This window comes from Marmota marmota, unplaced genomic scaffold (genome assembly GCF_001458135.2).
Source record: "Marmota marmota marmota unplaced genomic scaffold, marMar, whole genome shotgun sequence".
Taxonomy (NCBI): domain Eukaryota; kingdom Metazoa; phylum Chordata; class Mammalia; order Rodentia; family Sciuridae; genus Marmota; species Marmota marmota.
Window position 1 is genome coordinate 25,190,541 of NW_026000068.1, and position 15,156 is coordinate 25,205,696.

A 15,156-nucleotide genomic window follows, 5' to 3' on the forward strand; every position below is an offset into this window, starting at 1 on the left:
CAATCAAGATATTTCATTATAAAAATATAATGTCTTATTTCTCTCGTTTTTGATAAAGCCCTCTGAAACCAAAGCAAAGGCAATCGAAAAGGTTGATGATCTTCTTGAACTGTACATGGGAATTCGAGATATTGATTTAGGTAAGAATATGCTTTTTAAAAATAAACCTTGATAAGAAATTGTATTTCAAACTGCATAGTCACCAGAAACACACAGCTAGGAACAATGCACACCCTTCTCTTGGCATGGCAGCACCTCCAGCTTTCTGTGCCTGGTTTGCTTGGCAGCTCCATTTTCTGCAGGCTTGTTCCCAACCTTGCCAGCATCAGCTTTTCCTTTTTTCCATCTGGGCATCTTCTCTGTCTTCTTTGCAGAGTATTTTTAGGCTTGGTCTCTGGCTTTGGAGGAGCAGGTTTAACAGACAACCTTGTGGATCTTTTCTGGATTTCCCATTATCTTGGCTTTATCTCTCCATCCCTTCAGCCTTTCTCTTGGAAAAGGTGGCAACAGCGATGGGACTTTGGTGCTGGCTTTGCTCAGTCTGAGGATCCTTCTCACTGCTTCTCTCTGCTCTAAGAATATGCTATCTTCAGAAGTCTCCTATCTTCTAATTTGATGAAATCTAGTGCTTATTTATATCTTATTTATATATCCAATTGTGCCTTTCAAGATTAAAAAATATTTGTAGAATCATGAAAAGAATAATGAGTATAAAGATAAGTCAACTTTTAAAAATTTTAGGTTTCTTTTTTCTTTTTTTGGGTGTGTTTTTAGGGATTAAACCCAGTGATGCTCTGTCACTGAGCTATATCTCCAGCCCAGCCCCTTAAAAAAGTTTTTTTTTTTTTTTTTTCATAAACTTGTGATTGCCCTGCCTCTGGTAATTCTTAACCTATATATTGTGAATGATATCGCCTGTTATTTTATGAATAAAAATATCTATGAAAATAATTTTGTGATTCAAATAAATGGTTTTATTAGCTGATTTTTCCATATGTACATTGATACAATTGTGTATTATGATATTAAAGTTGTGTACAGTTTAATGAGGTTCCTTAAACCCTCTGAACAATTAATCAGAAATAAAGAGAAGGGGTTGGGGATGTGGCTCAATGGCAGAGCACTTGACTGGCATATGTGAAGCAACATTAAAAAACAAAAAGAAGACAGACACTTGACACATGACTGATAAGCATTTGAGCAGTTGGATTTCTGTGTGTTTATTAGGTCATTATTAAGATGTCAAGGTCATGATTTGTCAGTTAAAATCCTATCAGTTGCAAATAACTACAAACAAAAATGAAGCCAAACCAAACCAAATAAAACCCCTAACTCTGTCTTGAGGAACAAAAGGGAGAAGTTTTAGATTCTTACAACTGAAAAGTTCAGAGATAGCTTTCAAGAATGGCTAGATCCAGAGTTATAACGGTGTCATCAGAATAAGTTTTTTTGGGGCTGGGGTTGTGGCTTAGCCATAGAGCGCTTGCCTAGCACGTGCGGGGCCCTGGGTTCAATCCTCAGCACCACATATAAAGAAAATAAAGGTATCGTGTCCAACTACAACTAAAAAAATAAATATTAAAAAAAAAGAATATATTTTCTCTTCTGGCAATTCTGGCTTCATTCCGCGTCCCTATGGTATCCCCCGGAAGCATCAGGCTGACCCTCATGAAACCAAAATGACTGCAACAGCTCCACTCTCCCCATCCTCTTAGCATCAAGCACAATGGGAAAGATGGAGGGGCAAGTCATTGGAACAAAATGCCAAAGATTGTCTTGGGTTGGCAGTCCCTGAGAACAGGGGATGGTTAGTTCTGGGCCAAATGCTCTATCTCTGGAGCTGAGAGTATCCTGAAATACAAGGGTCAAGATTGAGAAAGGCCTGGTTCTTTCCTTGTGGTTGCAGGGTACAGTTTGTGCCTGCATGCACTGATGCGTGTGTGTGCATTTGAATCAGGTGCTGAATACATTTTCTAAAGTCAAGGACTTGCCTATTTTGTTTATCTGCTACCAGGTAGAGAATTTGAAGTTCATTCATCCTTCTCTATTCAATTTCCACTTATTTTAAATTTTTCTTATAGAATTGTCAAAAGACAAAATGAAAACAAATGTACTTTCAAGTCTTAATTGGTTTTTATTTGCAGTTCTAGAATTGAAAATTGGGTAGCATCTTATTTTATAAAATAGAAGGAAGAATGTTTTAATGAGCTGAACAGAGGAGACTGGCTTCATAGACAGGAAAGGGCTGAAGAAAGCAAAACAACAAATACAAGTGGTCATTCCAAGTTTACTTGCCTTATAAAGGCTATATCAGGGGACTTCCTTGTCATACCAGCAAAAACTGGCTTGTTTTAGGATTTGGCTATTATTTCTCACCCTGATTTCTTGGAAGATGAGATGAATAATTTAGTTTTGGCTTATCGGTATGGGGCTTCAGCATGAGCGATCCCGTTTTGGTTTCATCTGTTGGGCCTAGTGCAAAGAACTCAGTCCAAACCAAGGTCCATTTTATTTACAGATTTTATACTTATTTTTTCTTGCCTGTCCAAACTTTAAAAATTTCTATAGTAGGATATATAAATGAAGTCTGTAACTGAAAAACACTCATGCTAGTTTCTTGATCCTTGAAGAAAAATACAAAACTCACAATTCTAGAAGTTCACACAGGGCACTAAACATCCCTCACAAATTCCTTGTAAATAAATTAGTAATCTCTTTGGTAAATAAATTAGCAATCTCTTTGTAAGGATAATTAATCATCTGTAGCAAATTCCTCCAGTTACCATGACGCATTATCATTATAATGATTAGCAATGTGATCAGTCACTTAGGAAGGAAAAGTGTTAGGAAAATAATTATTTGAAGAATGTTTTAAATTAGGGCTTTCTACTATTCAGATATTATTAGCATGAAATATAAATCACAAATGTGAGACTTATTTAACAGATTAATGAATATATTTACTTCTATGTATTCCTAGTATTTCTTGACTTTCAGAAATGTTATTTCTTAATGCAAATTACATTGATATCACATTATTCTGGAATTATGTAAGTTAAAAAATTTTTTTAAAAAAATAGCATAATAACAAAGTGATTGAAAACACTGTCCTTAAAAAGAAAAAGTAATTAGGGTATATTTATTATTTGAAAATAGAAATGAATTCAAATGAATTTTTGTAGGAAGTTAACTCTGAAGATGAATGTGCTTTATTTGGTTGTAAAGTTAAGGTGTGAACTGTGATTTTTCAACCAACCAGTTGCAACAACAAAAAAAGGTCCTAGAAGATTTTGAGTCTATGAGGTTTTATCTAAATTGACCTAACTTAATGGGAAATTGTATCATATAAGTTTTTTCCCCCTCTTCCTCTTCTTCTTTCCCTTCTCTTCCTCCCCCTTCTCTTTCTTCCCTTTCTTTTGATATTGGGGGTTGAAGCCAGGGCTTTGCCCATGCTAGGAAAGTACCCTACCACCGAGTGACACCCGCAGCTTCAGATTTCACCCTTTAAATGGTTGAATTATACGGTGTGTGAATTATATCTCAATAAAGCTTGTTTTTTTAAAAGAAAAAAAGAATATATTCTATATTGGCTATGTTTTTGGTGTTTGACTCATGCGAATTGTTTTAAATGGTTGATACTTATGAAAAGTCTTAAGGAGTATAAATGTTGAAGACCTTCCATGGAGTGAGATACAGTTACAGATTTTATGGTCAAGTTAACAGTGATGACTAATCTTTATCTAAGTACTGCTGTTTGCCTTTTTGTAGGTTTGAATGCTGAGATTCAGAGAAGTTCTGCAACTTGCCCTAAATTAACTAACAAGTTAGAACTAAGATTTAGTTCTAGGACTTTGCTACTAAGATTTTAAGCCATGGAGTAATTTAAAAATATCTAATAATTATGTTTAAATATTTAAAAACTTAATGGAAACTATATTGGCCTATGTCATCAAACTAGATTTGTCATTAATAGTAAAATGAAAGTTCAGGGGTGGTGATGATATAAGATATTTTCAGAATGGCCATGAGAGGTCAGCACTTAGCTGCTATGTGTGGTATAAAAGCTACTTTCAGTGGAATTTTTTTTTGCCAAACTGTATTCAAGTATTATACTACGATATATTGCAGATCTATTTCAGTTAACAGATAAAATCATTTCAGTACTGTCTTATGTTAATGTATTATATAAGCTATACAGTGTATTAATATATAAGAAAACTTTTTCATTGTGCTGAAGTTTTTTTTGGCCTCTCTCTCTCTCTCTCTCTCTGTGTGTGTGTGTGTCTCTCTCTGTCTTTTGGTACTGAGGATTGAACCCAGGGACACTTAATCACTAAGTCACATCCCAAGCCTTTGTAAAATTTTTAATTTTGAGACAGGGTCTATCACTAAATTGCTTAGGGCCTTGTTAAGTTGCTGAGGCTGGCCTTAAACTTACAATTCTCCTGCCTCAGCCTCCTGAGTTGCTGGCATTATAGGCGCGTGCCACCATGCCCAGCTGGATTTTCTCTTAAAGCAGAGCTATAATCTTTTATCAAAAAGGATAAAATTATAACATTCATTTCTCCTATAAGGATGTTTAAACATTATGTTTATATATTAGCAAAAATTTATAACATGTTCAAGTGCAGTTTTCAATTACAGTATTTCTAGCACAATTATGAAGCTGCCTAATTAGTATTTTTTTGCCACTTCTATAGTACCTCTCTCAAAGTAAATACTGAAAAATGTTGAGAGGCACAAAAGTACAGAATTCACAGGGAGTATGAATTCTGATTTCATTACTTTGAAGCTTTAACCTTTGGGCAAATTATTAAGCTTTGATTTTCATATCTGTAAAAGGGGCACAATAAAAACAAACTCATAGGATTGCTAAGGCATCAAATTAAATAATGTTTATAAAATTCCTGTTACATCATAAATAACATATGCAACTATTATCATTCTCAGCAATTATCACTAATAATTATTAGTAGCAATAACAATAGAGGGGTGGAGTTAGAAAATACAGGACTGCATATCTGGAGGTATGAGAACCTGTGGGACTGCATTGGATGTGGGGGTTTTCCTCCATTTTTCTTCTATGTCAGAATGAGTGCATGAGTGAGATTATACATTTTGCTGCAAAGATGTAGTATGGACATCTTGAAGCAGTATTTTTTCTCATTTTATAATTAGGAAACAAAAGCAGCGATTCTGTAAGTTAGAGCAGGCCAGGTCCACAGCACATTCCTGAGCTCAGTGCACTAGACAATACTGCTGAGTTCCTGGAGGTATAAAAAAACAATGTACTATATGGGCCAAGGGTTTTTCCCTCTTTACAGGTGTGTGTGTGTGTGTGTGTGTATTAATGGAGGGAGGGAGATAGATAGATAGATAGATAGATTGATTTTGATTGATTCCAAGTCCATCAGTGAATGCCTACATGGATTATTCCAACCCTTAAAATCATCATCTATACTGTTGTTTCTGCTTCTGAATAGTCTATACATTTTCTTATGTCTTTTGTCTGTGTGCATTTTATTTCTTTTTCAACTAGATTTCTTCTTCCATATATTTTACTCTTAAGTTTTTAGGCAATTGACTCAGTAAATGCTATTTGTCGGACCTATAAGAAATAGTTAAAAGGTAGATTAAGCAAAATTCCGAACTTGAGTCTTATTTCAGTTATACTTAACATTTATGTTTTGGCTGCTCTTCTTTCACATCTTAGCTATGGGTCCAGAGTTTTGGGCTTCACTTCCTCTAAGCATGCTAGCTGTGCCAACTTGCACAGTATTTTAAAAAATATTTATTTTTTAATTTTTAGGTGGATGCAATATCTTTATTTTATTTTTATGTGGTTCTGAGGATTTTACCCAGTGCCTCATGCATGCTAGGTGAACACTCTACCATTGAGCCACAACCCCAACCCCCAATATGCACAATATTTAAGTTTAATTACAAAACCTCCTTTGTCTCTACCCATCCACCAGTATTTGCTACATGTAAGACACTGAACTAGTTCCTGTGGGCATGAAAAACTGAGTAAGCTAATCAAGATCTACTGGAAATTTTATTCCTTAGTAGGATAGAAAACAATACATAAAAATAAGATCAGTGTAGATTTTAAGACTTGAGCAATGTTGAATATGCACTATAAGATCTTTTATTAATGTTATTTTTAATGCATTTCAGCTATACAAAATAATGGGTTTCACTGTGGCATATTCATACATGCATATAATATCTACTAATCCAGTACCTTCTCTTACCCTTTCCTTTTCCTTCCCTAGTTCCTTTCCTCTTTTCTAACAGTGTCCTTTCTACTTTCACAGTCAACACACCCAACCCTGTATTCCACATATGAGGGAAGACCTGCAATACTGTCTTTCTGAGTCTGGTTTATTTCACTTAACATTATAATCTCCAGTTTCATCTATTTTTCTGCAAATGGTATGATTTCATTCTTCTTTATGGATGAATAATATTCCACTGTGAATATATACACCAATTTTCTTTATCTGTTCATCCGCTGACAACTAGCATGTAGGCTGTTTCTATAATTCTGTTGTTATGAATTTGTACTGTAAGATCTTATTACTTCAGTATTGCTTGGGGATAAATACCACCTGGGAGTTGTTGAAAGGGAAAAATCTCAGGCATAACTGCAGAACTATTGAAGCAGAATCTGTATTTTATCAAGATTGTAGTTAGATTGTTTGCACCTTTAGTATGAAAAATGCCTGCAGAAGGGTTTAGAGAATTCAGATATGACTTCCATTTGTGGACAAAGAGTTTCATCGAGGAGAGGGCCTTCAAGGAGGGAAAGGATTTTGATGGTGGAGCTGGTGACTAGGAGATTATCCAAGGCAAAGACAGAAGGATTAAAAATAGCATTTTGAGTAATCATATTTTTGAGGGCATAGCATTAGTGTAGAGGAGTAGGGTCATTTGGGATCCAGAGGTGCTTCAGATCAGAATGACAAACTAGGGTTTAGAGTTTTGAAGAAGTTGGTGACACAAGGAATATTTTTATATATGGGGATGAGAAAGACAAGAGGTGGAACAGAGCTTCCTTGTCCTTTTGTTCTATTATCTATGGAATCAGAGCTGTGCTTTAGGAAGAAGAGTTTAATGTGCCCATGTGGAATGGGCTGATGACAAGACTTAGAGATGAAGTAAATGGCATGATGGCAGTGGGAATGAAATGGAAAGGATCAGATAGAGCAATTACAAAGGTAGAACAAAGGAGAGGCAGTATTGGTTCACAGGCTGAAGGACTGGGAGAAGAGGAAGATAACAAGAGAGAGCTTACCATACTAAGGACAATGGTGGAAACAGGAGAAAGGGTAGCCGTTTCTGAAGGGGTAGATGATGTTTGGTTTCTGGATCTGCTGCTTGAGATGCTAATGGCACACGTAGGAAGGATTGCTCACCACTTATTCAGACATGGGAGGGTGGGACTCAGGAGAAGTTGGGGGTGGAAGCAAAGGTCTGGGGCTTCTCTGCAGCAAGGTCTTGTTTACACAGGGATTGCAGATCAGTTCTCCAAGGCAGGACATCTAAGGAGGAGAGAGACGCAGATGGAACCTCCAGGATTGTGGGGAATATGGATGGAGTACACTTTTCTGGGCATTTGGTTTCTTTTTTGAGGGAGCTTTTATCTTTTCTTGAACATAGTACTAAGACTTCCTGTTGAAAGAGATAAAGCACCGGTTATAGATATTAGGGATTCCTTAATGGTTTAGAAAATAATTTCCCAAGTACAGCTACTTAGTACTCATGAGAAATTTTTTTCCTCTCCTATTTGAATTTCTGTACTATGTTTTAAAAAGTTTTTATTCATTGTCTGCATAGAGGTTTCTCCCAATATTCTACTATTGTAGTTTTAAAACATAAAGCATAGTTGAAAGATGTTTTAGTGAATTCTTCTCCATTTGTCATCTAGATTCCGCCATTAATATTTTACTAAAGGGGATAAAGCTCAGTGGTAGAGTGTTGGTCCAGTGTGTGTGATGCTATGGGTTTGATCCTCAGTACCAGTGGAGAATTTTCTTTTACTAAAAGGCTTGGAGTGTAGTTCAGTGGTAGAGTACTTGCCTTGCTGCACAAGGTTCTGGGCTCCACCTCTAATAATGCATACACACACAATTTTTTTTTGTTTTTTTGTTTTGATGGTGCTGGGGATTGAACCCAGGGCCTTGTGCATGCAAGGCAAGCACTTTACCAATGAGCTGTATCCCCCATCCTCACATTTTTGTTTTACTATAATTAGTTTATTATTTATTTTTAAAAATATTTATTTACTTATTTATTTTAGTTATAGTTGGACACAATACCTTTATTTTATTTATTTTATGTGGTGCTGAGGATCCAACCCAGGGCCTCACATGTGCTAGGCACATGTTGTACCACTGAGCCACATTCCCAGCCCCTAGTTTATTATTTCTACTTATCTATTCCATGTATAGATTTTTGTAAAAATGTAGTTGTGATTATAATGTAAAATGTATATAACTTCTTTTTTCAGTAAATACTAAGAGAGAATATTTCCCCAAGGTATTACAAATTGTTCATAAACATTAAAATTATTTCAAAATATTTCATCAAATATTTCACCCATACATTTCATTGAAGTAGAGATTACTTATTACTTCTACATTTTAGATTTGTTTGATAATTAATTATACCTTTATGCTAAATTATTTTCTATTTTTAAGATTTTTCTTATTTTATTTTATTTTTTTTGTTACTGGGGGTTGGACTCAGGGCTTTCTGTATGCTGCATGCATACTTCCTCTGAGCTCCAAATCCAACCCAAGATTTTATTTTTAAAGTATAGATTCCCAAGGGTGGAAATGTTATGTAGATTAATGGATATGACATTTTTGAGGATTTTGTCACTTGTTTCCAAATTGTTTTTCAATATTCAAATTTATAAAGTCAAACCAGTATTTTAGAATATTGGTTTTAATACCTCCTGCCTAATCTTGCCATATGCTTTAAAAATAGGAAAAGTTTTAATAAACTTGGGAGCTTCAGAAGAGTCTGAGTAACTTGGCAGGATCTGTGGCTGGAGCAGTTCACTATAGCCGAGGACCTCCCTCCTTTTTGAAGTACTTCTGGTTAATGATCAATCAAGAGCACTTTGGGTCATGGTTGAGAGGTGAAGGAGGGTGATCACAATTAAGAGAAAAGATTCAATTCCTCTTCTTTATTACTGTTTTTTTCCCTTTTAATTGAAACTATCCCAAACTTACGAAGAGTTACATGTGAAGTGCAAAGACTTTTTTGTCTTGAACCATTTGAGAATAAGTTACCTTACTGATATCCCATTGTCCCCCAATAAGTTTTGTGTATTTCCTATAACAAAGGTGTTCCCCTATTGAACCAGAATATAATCAACCAAATAATGAAAATAATGATGAGACATTATTGCCATCCAATATTTATTCCTATTCATGTTTCATCAAGTTCTTTATAGGTATGATAGCAAAAGAATGTGTTAAAAAATAATATGTTGCGTTTAATACCATGCTGAGTCAACTTGAATAGTTATCCCTTATTTATTTGATTGTCATGACCTTGATGCTTTGGAGGGTAAAAGCAAGTTATTTTGTAGAATAACTTTCTCCATCTTGTTTTGTCCAATCTTTTTTCCCCATAATTACATTCAGGCTGCACTTCTTTGGCAGGAGTACCACACATGTGATGCTGTATTCTTTTTGTTACATCTTAGATAGTTAATGACTCTTGGGAGGCTGGGAAGGGGTGTACTACAAGGTTTTCTTTCAGAATATCTTGTTCTGCACATAGGAATGCTGGAGGTTCCCAAACAATTAGCTTCAAGGTAGGAGAGAGGTCGGTGGGTGACAGCTGCCAACCTGGTGTAGTAGACAGATTGTTGAAAAAATGTCTTTGCTACCTTGAGAAGTGAAAATGGGTATCCTCATGTTTTAATTTGCCTAGGAATATATGATATGTATGCATGCTACATTTGGAAAGCACTTCCTGGGATAATTTTTCTCAGTCCTATGATGCTATCTCATTTATCCTTAATTATCTTTGACAGCCACCACAATGTTTGAAGCTGGAAAGGACAAAAATAATCCAGATGAATTTGCCACGGCACTTGATGAAACTCTTGGAGACTTTGCATTCCCAGATGAATTTGTCTTTGATGTTTGGGGAGCCATTGGTGATGCTAAACAAGGAGGATTTTGATGTGGATGATCTATCTCTGAAGAAATGAACTATTGTTCTTAAAAAAAAAATCTGTATAAGAATTCTTTTTTTTTTTTAATTTTTTATTGTTGGCTGTTCAAAACATTACATAGTTCTTGATATATCATATTTCACACTTTGATTCAAGTGGGTTATGAGCTCCCATTTTTACCCCATATACAGATTGCAGAATCACATCAGTTACACATCCATTGATTTACATATTGCCATACTAGTGTCTGTTGTGTTCTGCTGCCTTTCCTATCCTCTACTATCCCCCCTCCCCTCCCCTCCCCTCTTCTCTCTCTGCCCCCTCTACTGACATTCATTTGTCCCCCTTGTATTATTTTTCCCTTTTAGACATCTTCATGAACTCTGGTTTAGTTTTATGTGTATGGAATCAAGTCTGAAATACAATTGGTAATTTTGATTTCTCAATACTCTTTATTGCAATTGTCTTTATAGTTTGTATAAGTTACTTGATATGACTGATTTTAATATTCATTTGGAAGTTTTTAAAAGAAAGATTTAAGGAGTATTTTTACATAAACTTTTTTTTCTCCCCATTAATATCATGTTTAGTTTTCCGCATTAAGAACTTGATTGCAACAGCTTTGTAGATTTTGTTTTGCAAAATCTTAATGTAATGATAATTAGGATAGGAGTATAATTACCTCAGAACATCTTCATTCTGTTATGCTAGTTTGAATAGAATGTTTTCTGAAAATGAAATGTGAATTATGCCTACCATAGGTCTAGAAGCATTGTTTTTGGCTCACTGAGTAAGTGAAGGAAGATTTCTTTGGTCTGCTATTTTCTATGACATACTTTCTCTCTTTGTGAAACAAAGATTCATTTTCTTTTTTGCTTTTTTGTAGTTGCTCTTAAAACTTGTAGTTGAGTCTGTTGTGTGTATACATTTGCATGGGTGTAAGAGGCAGGGAGGGTAGAATCACTTGTATTTGATTTTTTTTTGCAGTTCTTAGAATATTATTTCTTTTTTCCACTTATAACTACTTTTATGTTACTCTTTATGAGCACTCCAGGGAAGGTTTTATATTCTATGTAGCACTTTCCTTTTGAAAAGTATTTACTCAGAAAATCACTATGTTTGAGAATATTTTTTTGGGAGGGGTTAAGCAGCAATCCTTTTCAGCCTCCTAAACTTTAGAGGAGATATTATCTGAAATAGGTTTCCTCCTAGTAGAAATAAAGGAGAAAGGGGAACTAGGGAAGGTATTAGCCTATTATTTTGGAGTTCTTACACACTCCCTCTAACCCTTACATTATTGAGGAAATTGAGGGTAAATGACAGTCTTATCACTCTTTTTTGGCATTTATTGATGTAAAGGAAATGAAAATGAGTGGTTTCAACATAGATCATTTAATAAGGCAGAGCATGGTATGACCAAGTGTGCTTCTAAGTGTTCAATGAGAACTGCTGTGCACTGTCCCAGGAATCAGAAATAATCCCTTGTGAGGGAGGCATTCTAGGAAATCAGGAGTAGTGCTCTTTTCATGCTGAGTTTTTGCTTAGATAACTCTGTTGTCCTCTGGTAAAAGGTTTCTTTTGCTGCCATCTACTCCCCTGTCATGTGATGTTAATGCTGTGAAGCTAATATTAATCTGAAACGGGCACAGAGCTGTTTTAGCCATTAGTATGTAACCAAAGTACCTTAAAGAATATGGATTGTTTTATTGTTCTTGCCTTTAAGATAGGATCCAGCTCAGTCTGCAATCTGTCAGTACTCATTTAATGGGTTTCTTTTGGAGGTTCCCAAAGTACCTATTATTGTCTTTTTTTTTTTAATAACAGGGATTGAACTCAGGGGCACTTGACCACTGAGTCATATCCCCAGCCCTGTTTTGTATTTTATTTAGAGACAGGGTCTCACTGAGTTGCTTTGTGCCTTGCTTTTGCTGAGGCTGGCTTTGAACTCGAAATCCTCTTGCCTCAGCCTCCCAAGCTGCTGGGATTATAGACATGTGCCACTGCGCCTGGCACTATTATGTCTTAATACCACTTATCTTATACAAAAAAAGCTGATATTTTTAGGAATAGGAAAGTTGTTATATGATTTAGGAGACCCATAGAAACATTTTAAACAACAAAAATATAATTTTTTGGGCTGAGAATATAGCTCAGTTGGTAAAGAGTGCTTGCCTCACATGCACAAGGCCCTGGGTTCAATCCCCAGCAAACCCCCATCCCCTCCAACAAATTTCTTGGAACTGTATGTTAGATTTGAAATGATTCATTGTTTTATCATTATTTTTCAAAAAGATATATATATATATTTTTTGAGACAGGTCTTGCTGCATTGTGCAAGCTGATCTTGTACTTGTGGTTTCCAAGCAATCCTACTGTCTCTGAATAGCTGAGACTTACAGGCACATGGCACCATGCTCCACTGATTTATTGTTTATTATTGATGGATGCCAGTTTCTCCTTTTCTGGGCATGCATGAAGACTGAAACTTGATGCTGTGGTTTATGGGATGTATTCTTAGCAATGATCTTTCTAGAACTTTGATGTAAGGTACATCCATGTACAGCTTGATTATTCTTGTCCCTGTTCAAAGGGATATTGTTCTTTTTGAGGACTTCAGCTGGGCTCAAGTGCTTTGTATACTAATGGGTTTTTCCTTGAAATGTTCTTAACTCTAACATCTATTGATAACAAGGTCATCTTTTATGTCATTTTGTTCCCATACCTGAAAATACATCTATTTGTGAACTTTGTGCCTTTTTGCAACTCACTGTGCAGAAAAAGGAGTAGACTTTATTTTTAGTGCAGTCACATAATTGTGGGCTACTCTGCTGCTGGTGCTACTATGGGGCAAATCATTGTTTTGAAACATTCATTTAATTAGTGCCACTAGACATTTTCAGGACTCTCATTTTCTCTGCAGTTTTTTTTTTTTCCCAATGAAGGATGGTTATTTTATTTGTTCATGATTTCCTCTCATTGCAAGACAGCATCTTCTCTTAGTGGCCACTAAGAGCACACAATGTGTTTTCTTTGATTGTGGCAGAAAATATGGATGATGATTGAACCGGGCCTTGAACATAGCTGGGTCCTGATCAGATGTACACATTATGATGATTACAAATAGATATATTTTGAGCTTCTGTGATGTTTCAGAACGTAATTATATAATTTCATGACGTGAAACTTTACGAATTCAATTATAAAAGCAATAATCTGTTAGCTTCTGGAGCTGCTGTATCCAATATTATAATGTGACTGAAAATGAAAAAGAGATAAAAGTCTTCCCAAATGATGTACAATTTACAATGTTCCCTCTCTAATTTGAGCAAATAGACATTTTTTCAAGGAAAGTACACTTCATGAGCCCATGTTATTGCTCATCTTCCTGGTCTCCTGTGGTTATCATTGCCTATCTAGAATTAGCATATTTTCTAAATGAATTTCATCTGCAAAATGGAGTTTTCAACATAATGGCCCTTCTAAATAGAGCATAGTTATCCACCAAAGATGTAAGAGATTGATCATATAATGGCTTTTTCACTCTCTGATGCATCTAAAAATAGATACCAAATAGATTAGAGTATTGCTATTACTCTGGTGGAGGTACTAGGTTAGAAGGCAGGTTAAGTGTTTTACCAAAGCTATTAGTGAGTAAAGAGAGAGGTGATAATATTCGACTTACAGTCCCAAGTACTAGTGCCCTGTTTAAAATACACAATTATTTTCTTGAAAAAGATTAAAGGAGATAACAAAGTAGTTACAAGTCCTTACATATATCATGATTATAAAATGTTTCTTAATTTGTGAACTATATAAAGTGGTATAGCCTGTATTATTAAGTGAAAACTTAGTTTCAAGAAATGATTCCTGGTTATTATCTGCTAGGAGGGTGGAAGGTAAATATGACATTCTTATTTCAATCAGAGATAGTAAGTCTCTATAAGACTTAAGTATAGCTATAAATATTTTTGAAGCAGTAACAAAAAAGAAGAAATTTGTTGGTTTGATTTAACATTTAATATTTTGAATCATTTGTGCCATACAAAATATAGGTAAAATATTCTATTTTTTTAAAAGGTTTTTCTCATTTGTAAAAATCATAACATGTACTTAATGTTTTTGAGATTGGATTTTGGGGATCTACTAATCAATTGTGAATTTTATTTTGATACTGTTCTAGGATATATTGTTTATTATATTTCTACTTATAGATGTGAAATTTAGTTGTGCGTTGATCAAAAAATAAATTATTTGTTATATGTAATTTTGTAATATTTCTTATATTTAAAATATGCTTCCTTAAAAACCTTTTTATGAAACAAAGGATGAATATTTTTGTCATTGAAAAGATTTGGAGTTTTTCAAAAGGTCAAGGGTTGTATGTTTTCTCTCATGTGGAAGGTAGAGAGGAAAAAAGAAAAGAAGGATGGGGGATGAATCTCATGAAAATTTGATGAAGATCAGAGGAAGGGGACCAGGGTGAGGGAGGAGAAGGGGGAAAGGGGAAATACTAGGAAATGACAATGACCAAATTATATTGTCATATTTTGTGTATGTATGAATAGGTAACAACAAATTCTACCATTATGTTCAATTAAAATGTACCAATAAAAATGTGGGAAAAAAAGCAAAAAGAAAAAAAGGGTTTGAGATTTAATAATCTTAGAGTTTTTGATATTGCCCTTATAAATGACAGGACTAGCGCTGTGATTGTTCAGCCTATTATGTTTTTAACATACCTTGGTATATTTTTTTCTTAACATATTTTATGTCAGGTATAATCTCTAAGGTCTCTAACTTTAAAATCCCCAAATTGTTTGCTTGGATTCAGGGAAAATAAGTACTGCTATAATATAATAGTAGCAAGTGGTTTCAGTTATAAGATGAAAGCTTCTCAGAGTGATGCTTTCTCCTTTATTCCTCCATTTAACAAATTTCATGGCAGAAGATTCTGAACA

At 34.9% G+C, this 15,156-nt stretch overlaps 1 protein-coding gene across 3 annotated transcripts in view; it reads left to right on the forward strand.

Annotated features, from left to right (window-relative positions):
- Positions 1 to 14,462, forward strand: part of Gipc2 (GIPC PDZ domain containing family member 2) — an 87,039-nt gene extending 72,577 nt beyond the window's left edge. The window contains exons 5-7 of one of the 3 annotated variants that reach the window (XR_007351583.1): positions 59 to 140; positions 6,318 to 6,435; positions 10,055 to 10,192. Coding sequence is in view for 2 of the 3 variants with exons in the window: in XM_015490555.2 (XP_015346041.1) it covers positions 59 to 140; positions 10,055 to 10,206 (234 nt within the window). In the remaining variant the exon portion in view is untranslated. Of the gene's footprint in view, positions 1 to 58; positions 141 to 6,317; positions 6,436 to 10,054 lie in introns of all 3 variants that reach the window. The other 2 variants (XM_015490555.2, XM_048814130.1) reach the window with 2 other exon arrangements.
- Positions 14,463 to 15,156: the final 694 nt, after the last annotated feature.